Source organism: Dryobates pubescens, chromosome 10, assembly GCF_014839835.1.
Source record: "Dryobates pubescens isolate bDryPub1 chromosome 10, bDryPub1.pri, whole genome shotgun sequence".
Lineage (NCBI taxonomy): Eukaryota > Metazoa > Chordata > Aves > Piciformes > Picidae > Dryobates > Dryobates pubescens.
Genome location: NC_071621.1, coordinates 13,596,166 through 13,610,958, shown reverse-complemented (window position 1 = coordinate 13,610,958; position 14,793 = coordinate 13,596,166). Strand labels below are relative to the sequence as shown.

General features: G+C 47.5%; 1 protein-coding gene across 1 annotated transcript in view; it reads left to right on the top strand.

Moving 5' to 3' along the window:
- The window catches only part of ACER3 (alkaline ceramidase 3), a 93,646-nt gene extending 79,055 nt beyond the window's left edge, over positions 1–14,591 (top strand). Inside the window, exons 8-11 of the mRNA XM_054164600.1 lie at positions 1,325–1,426; positions 6,951–7,055; positions 12,803–12,848; positions 13,738–14,591. Coding sequence (XP_054020575.1) covers positions 1,325–1,426; positions 6,951–7,055; positions 12,803–12,848; positions 13,738–13,791 — 307 coding nt within the window. The 3' untranslated portion in view covers positions 13,792–14,591. The remainder of the gene's footprint in view (positions 1–1,324; positions 1,427–6,950; positions 7,056–12,802; positions 12,849–13,737) is intronic.
- Positions 14,592–14,793: the final 202 nt, after the last annotated feature.

Here is a 14,793-nt window from a genome sequence, read left to right as displayed (position 1 = left end):
CTTCCCAAGATTACAGCTTGGCAAACATTCTCTCTTCACAAAGCATGTTCCCCATTAAAAAGTGATGCCAGCCTCTCTCTCATTCTTTCACCAAACACCACCATTTATTCCCTGAACAATCCTGGCTATAATTACTTAATTACCAGCATGTATAACATGCCATTTAGTGCTCTTTCATGTCCTGGGCTTGCTGATGGCTGTTCCTGAGTCAGGAATATCAGTGTAGTCTCTGCCATGTGCCTCATGGTTCTTGATCACAGGATGTCAGGGGTTGGAAGGCACCTCTGGAGAGCATCAAGTCCAACCCCTCTGCCAGAGCAGGACCATAGAATCTAGCACAGGTCACACAGGAATGCATCCAGATGGGTCTTGAAAGTCTTCAGAGAGGGAGACTCCACAGCCTTTCTGGGGAGCCTGTTCCAGTGCTCTGTGACCCTTACAGTAAAGAAGTTCCTCCTCATGTTGAGGTGGAACCTCCTGTGCTGTGGTTTATATCCATTATCCCTTGTCCTATCACAGGGTACAGCTGAGCAGAGCCTGTCCCCTCTCTCTTGACCCCCAGCCCTCAGATATTTATAAACATTTATTAAATCCCTTTCAGTCTTCTCCAGCCTAAACAGCCTCAGGGCTCTCAGCCTCTCCTCATCAGGCAGTGCTCCAGTCCCTTCGTCATCCTGGTAGCCCTCCCTTGGATGTGGCACTTGAAGCCATGGTTTAGTTTTCAGGAGGTATTAGGTAATAGGTTGGGCTTGATGATCTCTGAGGTCTTTTCCAACCTGGTTGATTCTGTGACTCTGTTGCCCCACTTGCTGCCTTAGGAGAGAGCAGCATTTAGGAGAGCAACAGAAATGGAAAAGCTGATCATTTGTCAGACCAGTCTTGGAGAATGTGAATTCAGGAGAGAGGGGAGGAGGTGTAGTAGAGCATTTAAATAGATGAAATATGAAGCTGGAGGTGGAGAGATTCAGGCTGGATGTGAGGAGGAAGTTCTTCACCATGAGAGTGGTGAAGCCCTGGAATGGGTTGTCCAGGGAGGTGGTTGAGGCCCTGTCCCTGGAGGTGTTTAAGACCAGGCTGAACGAGGCTCTGTCCAGCCTGATGTAGTGTGGGGTGTCCCTGCCCATGGCAGGGGGGTTGGAACTAGATGATCCTTGTGGTCCCTTCCAACCCTGACTGATACTATGATACTATGATATTTTCCCCTTTGGAAAACAAAAACAACAACAAAAAAGAGCAATTTATTTGTATGTAATGGTATTGATGGATGTTACTAGCTGCCTTTAAAGCATCTAGAACTAAACTTATCTTCTTTTCTTCTCTCTAGGGTATACCCATGGCTTAGAGGTCTAGGCTATACATCTTTAACTGTATTTTTAATGGGATTTTTTCTCTGGAATGTGGACAACATCTTCTGTGATAAATTGAGGTGAGGTCTTCCACTTTGAGGGGAGTTCTTTCATTTTGTTGTTTCACTTTGAGGTGAGCTCTTTAAGGTGAGCTCTTCCACATTGAGGTGAGTTTTTCACTTCGCTCTTTCACTTTGGGATGAGCTCTTTCACTTTGAGGTGAGTTCTTTCACTTTGTCCACAGAGCTCTTAAAAAAGTCTTTTAACATAAAGCTTTGGTTTTCCTCTGGTGTGTATTCAGATCCATCTCCTGCTTTCTATGGTGTGCTGCCTACAAAAAACTTTCATGAGGGTGATATCCAGTTTGCTTATGACCAAATTCACTGCTCAGCCATTTCTTTAATGTCCTTTTTTTTTTCTCATCCTTGAATAGATTTATTTGGAAAAATAGATGGTATTTCTCTTAAACTTCAGTTTAAATTGAGAGAAAGTAATGTCACTGAAGTAATTTTTGAGCATCTGTGGCTTGCTAAAGCTTGCTATTCACACTTGATTTCATCTGAATGGGGTTTTTATCCTGCCTGGATTTTTTTTTTTTCTTCATTTGGTTTCTGCTTTTGCCATTTCCAAGGAAAATACCAACAGCAATAGTTCTGCAGGTTAAAGAAATATCTCTTGCAATATATCTGTCAGCAGTAAACAACAGCTGCTGGAACAGTAACTCTGTGAGGCAGTACACCATGATTGGCTGTCATCATTAGCCTCAAGTCTTCTGGCTTAGCACTTGTAGAGGAGGCCAAGAAGGGCTTTTTCTCTGTTTAATATATTGCCAAATGGGGTAAAAAAAGGCTTCTAGATAAAACTTGTAGGAACCCACCATCTGACAGCCCAGAAGGACTATTGTATCCTGGGCTGCATCAAAGACATTGTGGCCAGCTATTTGAGGGAGGAAATTCCACCCCTCTGCTCTGCTCTGCTGAGACCCCACCTGCACTGATGGGTCCAGCTCTGGAGTCCTCAGCACAGGAGAGATATGGGCCTATTGAAGAGGGCCAGGGGAGGCCACAACCATGATGCAAGATCTGGAACCTCTCTTCTGTGAGGACAAGCTGAGAGAGCTGGCGTGCTCAGCATGGAGAAGGTCTGGAGAGACCTTTCTATGGCTTTTCAGTACCTAAAAGGGGTCTCTAAGGAAGATGAGGACAACCTTTTTAGCAGGATCTATTGTGAGAGGACAAGAACTAATGAAGTTAAATTGAAAGAGGGGAGATTTAGACCAGATATAAGGAAGACATATTTTACACTTAAGGTGGTGAGACACCGCCCAGGTTGCCCAGAGAGGCAGTAGATGCCCAGTCCCTGAAAACACTCCAGGTCAGGTTGTTTGGGGATTTAAACAACCTGCTCTGGTTGCAGATCCTATTACAGGAAGGATCTGGACATGCTGGAGCATGCCCAGAGAAGGGCCACAAGGGTGAGCAGAGGGCTGGAGCTCCTCTCCTATGAGCACAGGCTGAGGGAGTTGGGACTATTCAGTCTGGAGAAGAGAAAGCTCTGAAGAGACCTTACTGTAGCCTTCCAGTATCTGAAGGGGCCTACAAGAGAGTTGGGGAGGGACTTTTTAGGGTGTCAGGGAGTGATAGGACTGGGGGGAATGGAACAAAACCAGAAATGGGTAGATTCAGATTGGATGTTAGGAAGAAGTTCTTCCCCATAAGGGTGGTGAGACACTGGCCCAGGTTGCCCAGGGAGGAGATGGAAGCCTCATACCTGGCTGTTTTTAAGGCTAGATTGGATGTGGCTGTGAGCAACCTGATGTAGTGTGAGGTGTACCTGCCCATGGCAGGGGGGTTTGGAACTAGATGATCCTTGAGGTCCCTTCCAACCCTAACAATTATATGATTCTATGTCCCTGCTGACTGCAGTGGGGTTGGATTTGATGACCTTGAAAGGTCCCTTCCAACCCAAACCTTCTGTGATTATGGCTGCATATCCTGTCTGTGATGAAAGAGCAGCAGTCCAGCAGGTTGTTCTCTTAATGTGTGCTCCTTTGGAACTGCACATCTGCATTGTGGCTCCCTTTTTTGGCTTGGTTGTGTTCCACCACAGTTTGAAGATGGGAAGGTTGATGCCAGCCTCCAGAAAATCCATTCTTGAGTAATACACTGTTAAGCTGCTGAATCTGTGGTGTCCCAGTAGGTTGCTTTGTCAGGGCCAGACCACAGTGTGCTGTAGAGAAGTCTAGTTGTTTCCATCTGCCTCTTTTGGCTCAGGAGTTCCTGCTCTGGGTTAGGCCAGCGGAATATTAACTCCAACAGAGTTTGCTTGAAACTTTTCTTACGAAGTATCACCGAATCACAGAATGTTAGGAGTTGGAAAGGACCTCCAGACATCATAGGGTACAAATCCCCTGCCAAAGCCCCCTGCCACCTAGGGCAGGGGACACAGGAATGCATCTAGATGGGTTTTGAAAGTCTCCAGAGAAAGAGACTCCACAACCTCTCTGGGCAGCATTTTCCAGTGTTCCATCACCCTCACTGTAATGAAGTTTCTCCTCATGTTGAGGTGGAACTTGCTGTGTACTAGCTTGTATCCATTATTCCTTGTCCTATTACTGGGTGCCACTGAAAAGAGCCTGGTCCCTTCCTACTGACACCCACCCTTTAGATATTGATAGACAATAATAGGGTCCCCTCTCAGCCTTCTCTTCTCCAGATTAAACAGTCCCAGTTCTCATAGTCTTTCTTCACAGGAGAGATGTTCAAGTCCCTTCATTATCCTCGAAGCTCTGGCTAGGTGTACTGAGTATAAAATATGGTGCCTCACCTCTAGAAGTGGTTGATACAGATAGGACAGAGAAGTTTTGTGCCAGCACAGGTGGGTGGTTATAGAGTGACTTTGCAAATACTGCCATCAGGGGTTGATTCTTGCAGCTGCATCACTTCACTGGTGAGATCATCACCCCCACAAGTCACCAAGCCTGCTGAGCTGCGGTACGGCCGAGGGGCTTTTGAACTTGATCCTAGACTCCCAGCTTACACCAGCTGCTGAAGCACATTTTTTCCATCCTCATTTTGAAAAGGGGGAAAAAAAAGCAACACAACAACAAAACCCAATCAGTTATTTCCTGTAATGCTTGTTTGGTTATGATGCTGGGAAAAAAACACACCCGTGTTTACTAGCTTTGATCAGATGTCTGCAGAGCCTTGAATTTCCCCAGGTGGCATTTTTACCCAAACCTTTGGGGAAAACATATTCCAGTTCCTTGTAAGCTTTTATTCTCTGAAGATCTAACTTGTGAATCATCCACCTACCTGCTCTTTTGGGTTTTCATGTTCAAAGCTGTTACCTTGCTTCAGCTTTTGGGGTTTTGATTTTCAGATCTCATTAAGTCTGAAGCTTATTTAACAAAAACAAACCCAAAGTATCTGTGGCACTCAGCTTTCCTGGTTTGATCCATGCACTTTTTGAACTTAAGCTCTGAGATTTCCTGCCATCCAAAGACTCAGAGGTTCTGCTTGGGTGACAGGCTGTGTACTCCACATTCCCTGTCATTCCCAGGCTGACTGAATCAAAGCTCTGTGTTCATATTTGTGCCTCAGCAGCTCTGGCAACCAAGCAGTAGCTGAGGGATTAGCATTTAGTCAAGGGGCTGAACACTGTAACATCAGGCAGTAAATAAAGTAGCACAGAAGCTGCAGATTTTTCTCCCATAGCACCTGCAATCAGAATTTTCCCCTTTTTGTTTTGACTGAATGTGAAATGAAAGTCAAAAAGAGAAGACATGCAGATGCAAACTTCTGCTCCACCAGCAACCAAAGCAGGCATTACCTGCAGAAGCCTGGTGAGCAGGAGAAATCAGGGCAGTGTGGTGCCTGCCCTTTCTTTCTCTGTCTCCATCCCTTAGCCTCTTCCCAAGTAGCTTGCATTCCATAACTGCAAAATGCCAGCATCTTAGGGGAGTATTTCACAGAATCACAGCATGATGGAGGTTGGAGGGGACCTCTGAAGATCATCTACTCTAACCCTCCTGCTAAACCAGGGTCACCCAGAGCAGGTTACACAGGGTCACATCCAAGCAGGTTTGGAATCTCTCCAGAGGAGGAGACTCCACAACCTCTCTGGGCAGCCTGGTCCAGGGTTTTGGCGCCCTCATAGCAAAGAAGTTTTTAAAATTGATTAGAGCTATTCTATTCCTATCATTAATTTCTTGATAGAAACTCTTACCAGCCTTTACTTGCCTCTATAGAATAGAATAGAACAAACCAGGTTGGAAGAGACCTTCAAGATCATCATGTCCAACCTATCATCCAACACCACCTAATCAACTAAACCATGCAACCAAGCATCCTGTCAAGCCTTGCCCTGAACACCCCCAGTGACGGCGACCCCACCACCTCCTCAGGCAGCCCATTCCAGTGGGCAATCACTCTCTCTGTGTAAAACTTCCTCCTAACCTCCAGCCTAAACCTCCCCTGACGCAGCCTGAGACTGTGTCCTCTTGTTCTGGTACTGGTTGCCTGGGAGAAGAGACCAACCTCTGCCTCACTACAACCTCCCTTCAGGTAGTTGTAGAGAGCAATAAGGTCACCCCTGAGTCTCCTCTTCTCCAGGCTAAGCAACCCCAGCTCCCTCAGTCTCTCCTCATAGGGCTTATGCTCCAAGCCCCTCACCAACCTTGTTGCCCTTCTCTGGACTCGTTCCAGCAAGTCAACATCCTTCCTAAACTGAGGGGCCCAGTTTAGGTGGAATTTCCTGTATTCCAATTTGTGCCCATTGCCCCTTGTCCTGTCATTGGGCACCTCTGAAAAGAGTCTTGCCCCATTGTCAATTCCTGCCATTTAGATATTGATAAGTATCTAGAAGGTCCTTTTTCAGTCTGCTCTTCTCCAGGCTAAACAGCCCCAGGGCTCTCAGCCTTTCCTTCTCACAGAGGAGCCTTTCCTCCTCTTCGTAGCCTGCACTCAACACTCCCTAGTAGTTCCCTGTCTGGAACCCAGGATGTGGCCTCACTAAGGCAGAGCAGAAACTCTCTGCTTCCCTTGCTTCCTCACTAAACAGCCATTCTTGCCTCATGCACAGAGGAAAGCAAGCTGAGCTTCCACAAAGCACAGAATCACACAACCTTATGGGTTGGAAGGGACCTCAAAAGATCATCAAGTCCAACCCCCACTGCCAGAGCAGGATCACCTAGAGCAGGTCACGCAGGAACATGTCCAGGCAGGTTTTGAATACCTCCATAGATGGAGACCGTACAGCCTCTCTGGGCAGCTTCACAGCAAAGTTTTCCCTTATGTTCACATGGAACCCCCTGTGCTCCAGCTTGCCCCCACTGCCCTTTGTCCTGTCATTGGGCATCTCTGAGAAGAGCCAGGCTGGTGGTGTGATTGCCAGATGTCAAGTGGTAATGTCTGATGGATCCTGTTTCTTCTCTCAGCTCTTAAACTCAGCATTTCGTCTTAAGTTCACAGGAGTTGGGAGAAGGAGAGTGGTAGAACTCTGGGACTGTGGGATGCCATAAATATATTCCCTGAAATTGAGTGCAGAAGTGACTGATCACTCACTGTACTGGGAAAGAATAATTGTGATGTTTGTTTCTTACAGAGCACTACGAGAGAAGATGCCTCCCGTCGTGGGAGCTGTGACACAGTTTCACGCATGGTGGCATATTCTCACAGGCCTGGGCTCTTACCTCCACATCCTGCTTAGGTAGGAAATGTTTTCTAAACTGGATGTTATTCACAGAATTGTTTTGGTTGGAAAAGACCTCTAAGATCATTGAGTCCAACCATCAACCCAGCAGCACCATGGCCATTAAACCATGTCCTGAACTGCCATGTCCACGCATTTCTTGAACACCTCCAGGGACAGTGACTCCACTACCTCCCTGGGCAGCCTGTTCCAGTGCCTGACCACACTTTCAGTGAAGGAAGTTTTTCCTCATGTCCAACATAAACGCCCCTGGTACAACTTGAGGGCGTTTCCTCTCATCCTGTTGCTTGTGGGTTGGGAGAAGAGATCAACACCAAACTTATTCCAGCCTCCTTTCAGGTAGTTGCAGAATGAAAAGGTCTCCGCTCAGCCTCGTTTTCTCCAGGTTAAGCAACACTAAGTTCCTTCAGCAGCTCACAGTATCACAGTATCACCAAGGCTGGAAGAGACCTCAAAGATCATCGAGTCCAACCTGTCACCACAGACCTCATGACTAGACCATGGCACCAAGTGCCACATCCAATCCCCTCTTGAACACCTCCAGGGATGGTGACTCCACCACCTCCCTGGGCAGCACATTCCAATGACGAACAACTCTCTTAGTGAAGAACTTTCTCCTCACCTCGAGCCTAAACTTCCCCTGGCACAGCTTGAGACTGTGTCCTCTTGTTCTGGTGCTGGTTGCTTGAGAGAAGAGACCAACCCCCTCCTGGCTACAGCCACCTTTCAGGTAGTTGTAGAGGGCAATGAGGTCACCCCTGAGCCTTCTCTTCTCCAGGCTAAACAACCCCAGCTCCCTCAGCCTCTCCTCACAGGGCTGTGCTCAAGGCCTCTCCCCAGCCTTGTTGCCCTTCTCTGGACATGTTCAAGTGTCTCAATGCCCTTCCTAAACTGAGGGGCCCAGAGCTGGACACAGGACTCAAGGTGTGGCCTAGCCAGTGCAGAGTACAGGGGCACAATGACTTCCCTGCTCCTGCTGGCCACACTGCTCCTAATGCAGACCAGGATGCCATTGGCCCTCTTGGCCACCTGGGCACACTGCTGGCTCATGTTTAGGCGGGTGTCAATCAGCACCCCCAGGTCCCTCTCTGTTTGGCAGCTCTCCAGCCACTCTGACCCCAGCCTGTACCTCTGCATGGGGTTGTTATGGTCAAAGTCCAGCACCCAGCACTTGGACTTGTTGAATGCCATCCCATTGGACTCTGCCCATCTGTCCAGTCGGTCGAGGTCCCTCTGCAGAGCCTTTCTGCTCTCTAACTGACCAACATCTGCTCCCAGCTTGGTGTCATCTGCAAATTTGCTGATGACTGACTCAATGCCCTCATCCAAATCATCAATAAATATATTAAAGAGGATGGGGCCCAGCACTGATCCCTGGGGCACACCACTAGTGCCTGGCTGCCAGCTGGATGTGGCACCATTCACCACCACTCTCTGGGCTCGGCCCTCCAGCCAGTTCCTAACCCAGCACAGAGTGCTGCTGTCCAAGCCACGAGCTGGCAGCTTAGCCAGCAGTTTGCTGTGGGGGATGGTGTCAAAGACCTGGCTGAAGTCCAGGCAGACCACATCCACAGGCCTCCCCACATCCACCAGGCCTTGTGCTCTAGACCCTTCACCAGCTTCATTGCCCTTCTCTGGACACAGGAATGTGTCCTTGTAGTGAGGGGCCCAAAACTGAACCTACCATTCAAAGTGCAACCTCACCAATGCTGAGTACAGGGGGACAATCACTTCCCTGGTCCTGCTGGCCACACTTGTTGTTCCAAGCCAAGGTGCTGTTGGCCTGCTGGGCCATGTGGGCACACTGATGGCTCATGTTCAGATAGGTGTTGACCAGCACCCCCAGGTCCTTTTCCAGTCCCAAGCATGGGGTGGTTGTCACCCAAGTGCAAGACTTGGCACTTGGCCATGTTGAACCTCATGCAATTAGCCTCATCCCATCAACCCAGCTTGCACAAATCCCTCTGTACATCTTATCTTCAAGCAGCTCAACACTTCCACCCAGCCCTCTAGCAGATCAGCACTTCCACCCTATTTGATACCATCTTTAAACTTTCTGAGGGTGCCCTCCATCCCTTCAACAGGATCATTGTGAAAGATACTAAAGAGGACTGACCCCACTGCTGAGCCCTGAGTCACCAACTGGATTTAACTCCATTCACCACCACATCCTGGGCTCAGCCACCCAGCCATGTAGTCGTTAATCTTCATGTAGTCTTGGTTCTTCAGGAGCATGCAGTTGAGAAATGGTCAGCCTCTAGCAGTTAAACCATTTCAGAGTATATTAATCCCAAATGTAAGCCATTAATACCTTGCTGTTCTTGAGCAGCAATCCCAAAGTATTTCAACATGTTTCATTTTAGAAGCATAATTGATCTTTTTTATAGGCACTGTCACTGCTGAACACCAGCAGGCATCATGCTGTAAAGCAGAAGGGTGATGGCTGAAGTCTGTTCCCAGAAGTGCAAGGATGTTCTCTTTAGAAAGAGACTTAAACCATAGCCTAAATTAGTGAGCTTGCAGCCAGCTGATTTGTGTCTCTCATTCTGCTCTGCACCACCATCTAGTGGAACCAGGAACAAAACCCAGAACTGAAGCTGGATGCTAGAGGATTTCTGTAGTTAGTTCATCATGTAATGTGTTGATATTTTACCATTTAACTGTAAAAGAATGTCTGTTAGTTCATAGAAGCATAGAATGGTTTTGGTTGGAAAAGGTCTCTAAGATCATCGAGTCCAGCCATCAACCTAACACTGCCATGGCCGTTAAACTATATCCCCAAAGTGCTGTGTCCACACATTTCTTGAACACCTCCAGGGATGGTGACTCCAACACCTCCCTGGGCACCAATCCATGACCACTCTGTCAATAAAGACATTTTCTCTAATAGCCAATCTAAACCTCCCCTGACACGGTTTCAGGCCAAACATAGATGTTCAACAGGTACACTCTGTGTAGTTAAGAAAAATTGCTTACACAGCAGTTTTTCAACATCTAACAATGTACTCTCCTTTTTATGGCAGATGTGATAGTAGATAGTAAAAGGCAAATGCAAGGAAAAGAAGTACCTTTAGAATCATAGAATTGTTAGGGTTGGAAGGGACCTCAAGGATCAGCTAGTTCCACCCGCCCCTGACATGGGCAGGGACACCTCACACTACATCAGGTTGCTCACAGCCACATCCAGCCTGGCCTTAAAAACCTCCAGGGATGAGGCTTCCACCACCTCCCTGGGCAACCTGTGCCAGTCTCTCACCACCCTCATGCTGAAGAACTTCTTCCTAACATCCAAGCTGAATCTGCCCATTTCTAGTTTTGTTCCATTCCCCCTAGTCCTGTCACTCCCTGACACCCTGAAAAGTCCCTTGCCATCTTTCCTATAGGCCTCTGAAGATACTGGAAGGCCACAATAAGGTCCCCTTGTAGCCTTCTCTTCTCCAGACTGAACAACCCCAACTCCTTCAGTCTGTCCTCATAGGAGAGGTGCTCCAGCCCTCTGCTCATCCTTGTGGCCCTTCCTCTGGACACATTCCAGCACCTTCGGATCCTTCCTGTAGTAGGAGCTCCAGTACTGGATGCAGTACTCCAGGTGGGATCTCACCAGAATAGAGGGGGAAAATCACTTCCCTTGACCTGCTGGCTACACTATTCTTGATGCAGCCCAGGATGTGATTCGCTTTCTGATGGCTTTTTTTTATCAGAGAATCATAGAACTGTTCTTTTTGGAAAAGACCTTTCAGTTCACGAAGCCCAACAGTTAACCCAGCACTGCCAGGTCACCACTAAACCATGGCCCTCAGCACCACATCTACATGGATTTTAAATCTCTTTGGGGATGGTGATTCCAACACTTCCTAGGGCAGCCTGTTCCAGGGCTTGAAAACCCTTTGGGGTTAGAAAATGTTCCTAATATGCAACCTAAACCTCCCCTGACCCACCTTGCTGCTGCTTCCTCTTGTCCTGTACATGGATACGTACATACCTACCTATAGCTATGGATGTGGATCTATGATATGTGCCTGCATCTGGATCTGTAAAATATGTCATGGTGTGTGGACAACAGCTGCTCCATTTTGGCTGCCAGGTTGTCTGCTGCCTTAAACAGCTTGAGACAATCTTTGAAGGAAGTTCCTTACAGAAAGCCAGCTAATGTAGGCAGCTCAGGGAGCACAGGCAAGGTTTTTCTAGCATGCTGCACAGAGAAAATCATTTGGGTTTACATCCTTTAGCCCTTAGGGAATGTGCAGATGCCTGATTTGTCTCTCATACCCCAAATGAACTACAGGCAGTGGTTTCCTTAGTATTTTCTCAGCCACACAGTGACATCAGCTCTCTCCACATAAAAGAGTGGGGTCACAGAATCACAGATTGCATCAGGTTGGAAGGGACCCTCAAAGGTCATCTTGTCCAGCCCCTCTGCAGTGTGCAGGGACACCTTCAACTAGATCAGGTTGCTCAGAGCCCCATTAAGTTTGACCTTGAATGTCTCCACGAGTGGGGCCTCAACCACATCCCTGGGCAACCTGTTCCAGTGTTCCACCACTCTCATTGTAAAGAAGGTCCTCCTAATATCCAGCCTAAATCTACCCTGCTCCAGTTTAAAACCGTTGTGCCTCATCCTGTTGCTGCAGGCCCTTCTGAACAGTCTTTCCCCACCTTTCCTGTCGGTCCTCTTCAGATAGTGAAATTCATCTATAAGGTCTCCCCAGAGCCTTCTTTTCTCCAGACTGAACAACCCCTTCTCTCTCAGCCTGTCCTCAGAGGGGAGGTGCTCCAGCCCTCTGATGTCGTGGTGGCCCTCCTGGACCTGCCATGTCTTTCTTGTGTCGGGGGCCCCAGAGCTGGATGCAGTACTCCAGCTGAGGTCTCACCAGAGCAGAGTGTCAGTCACCTCTCTCAATCTGCTGGCCACACTTCTTTTGATGCAGCCCAGGATGTGATTTGCCTTCTGGGCAGTAAGTGCCCATTGCTGGCTCCTGTCCAGCTTCTCATCCACCAACACCCCCAACTCCTTTTCTGCAGAGCTGCTCTCAATTTCATCAGCCCTCAGCCTGTATCGATATTGAAGATTGTCCTGACCTAGGTGCAGGACCTTGCTCTTAGCTTTATTGAACCCTATGAGATTCTCCTCAGCCCACTTGTCTAGCCTATCTTGATCCCTCTGGATGGCATCCATCCCATCCTTCAGAATTAGCAACCACACCATTCATCTTGGTATCACCAGCAAACTTGCTGAGGGTGCCTCAGTCTCACTGTCTGTATCACTGATGAAGATATTGAACAGCACTGGTCCCAGTACAGATGCTTGAGAGACACCACTTGTCACCCATCTCCATCTGGACATGGAGCTAGGAAGGGGATGCAGATGCAGAATGAAGTTGTGCTGCTTCCCCACCACACCCATAACATCTGCTGTATTTTGTGGTACACTGATTTAATTTCATCCCTCCAAAATGACAGGCTCTGGTCTCTGTTTAGTCTTTTCCATAGCAGAGGGAATATTTACTTCCCTGGCTCACTCCCTCTCCACCCACATGGGTGATAGGGTAGATTAGTTTGCTAATCACACTCTAACACAAAGGGATTTACTGTAGGCAGAATCTAGGCAGAATGGGGAGCTCTGCAATCACAGAAGGAAATCTTCTCTAGCTTGAAAATAAAACTGGGCTTAGTGTATCATTATTCTTTTGTGTGCTGTTTCATACATGACATTTTAAGCATGCTTTTCTCCTCCTCCTCCTCAGTTTATACACAAGGACACTGTTCCTGAAGCACAGGCCAAAGGTGAAGGTAAGCAGGCAATATTTCATGTCCATTCATGCAGGGCTGCATTTGGATGTCTTGTGCATTGAGCTTAGAAGCATAGAATGGTCTGGGCTGAGAAGGGACCTCCAAAGTTCATCTAGTCCAAGCCCCTCTGCAGTCAGCAGGGACATCCTCAACCAGATCAGGCTGCCCAGAGCCCTGTCGAGCTTTGTCTTGAATATCTCCAGGGATGGGACCCCAACCACCTCCCTGGGCAACCTGTTGTAGCATTCCACTCCCCTCATGGTAGAGGACTTGTTCCTAAACAAGCTTGTGTTGGGGCTCACTGATGCCTCCTGATGGATGCTATCTTTGATTTCTACTCACATCCCAAGCAATCACAGAATGTTAGAGGTTGGAAGGGACCTCCAGAGATCATCGAGTCCAACCCCCCTGTCAAAGCAGGATCACCTAGGGCAGTCCATGCAGGCATGCCTCCAGGTGGATTTTGAAAGTCTCCAGAGGAGACTCCACAGCCTCTCTGGGCAGCCTGCTCTGTCACCCTTACTGTAAACAATTTTCTCCTCATGTTGAGGTGGAATCAATTTATGTTCAAGTTTGTATCCATTGTTCCTTATTACTGTGCACCACCAGAAAGAGCTTGGCCCCCCTCCTCTTGACACCCACCCCTCAGATATTGATAGACATTGATCAGATCCCCTCTCAGCCTTCTCTTCTCCAGACTTAACAGCCCCAGGGCTCTCAGTCTCTCTTCACAGGGGAGATGCCCAAGTCCCCTAAGCATCCTCCAGGCTCTCCATTGGACACTCTTTAGCAATGCAGTTGAAGTGGTGGTTAACAGTGTTTGATTTCTGTTCCAAGTGCCATAATAGTCCAGGAAATCTTCCCCCTCTTATTTTTCTCTTTCTAACAGTTTGTTTTTGGAATATGGCCTGTTCTCCTTGTGGAGCCACCCAAGAAGCTTTGACCAAGACCCCAGCAGTCGCACCAGGATCACCTAAGCCTGGCCGAATGAAGTGATTCAACAGTTAACTGTGGCTTCAAGTGTCAAAATTCAAGTCCCTTTTCCTGTTAAAGGACTTCTCTGTGCTACTAGGCCAGCTGGCCAGGACAGAGCAAATTGTTGGCACACTAGGGAAATAATGTTTAGTACAGCTTTATTTTAAGTTGTTAAAAGGAAAGATTAAGACCCCTTTGGTTTTTCCTGTATATAATGTATAGCTGATGATACTGAGCTAATATTTCGTGCTGGTCACAGAAGACTAACCATTTTGGAAGTATATTGCAAACCTTTCCTTTTCTTTTCATTCAGTTGTTCTTTCTGTGGTTTAAAACTCATGGTAGCAACTGAATGGCAAAACCAGGCCGGCGGTGGCCGAGCTGAGCATTCGTGTGGCCGCTAGTGAGCTCAGTGCTTAACCTGAACTACTTTAATCTTGCACTTTTCTACAATTAATGAAGTATGTAATGGTTGATTTAGGGCTTTCTTCTCTTGTGCTTTCCCACAGCCTCTTTTGCAATTTCAGTTGGGATACCTGTGCCATTTGGGTTTGCTTTGTACCAAGCTTTCGTTTCCTCTCTAGTCCAGCTGAGGTACATCACGGAGGATGTTCCAGGGTGTGACCGGCAGAAGACACTTAGGATGATGAGGCATTTATACAGAGGGTCTTATTTGAGTGTGGAAACTGAATTCCTAATGTGTGTTTTTTTCTGACCAGTGATCCATCAGGAGACTGCAAAGTGACTGTAAAAAAGCCCACAAGAAATACTTTACTTTTTAGAATTATTACTTCCATGCCTCCCTTTTCTATCCCTGCTTTTTACTGCCCTTGTACCTTTCATGCTACAGATTGACAAACACCTCGGATGTGGGGTCGTTCAGCCTTGAATTCGTGGCTTTCCCTTCTTTTACAAGTCTTGGTCTGACTTTCAGAAACATCTTCTCATTCAGAAATACTGAAGAAAGAGG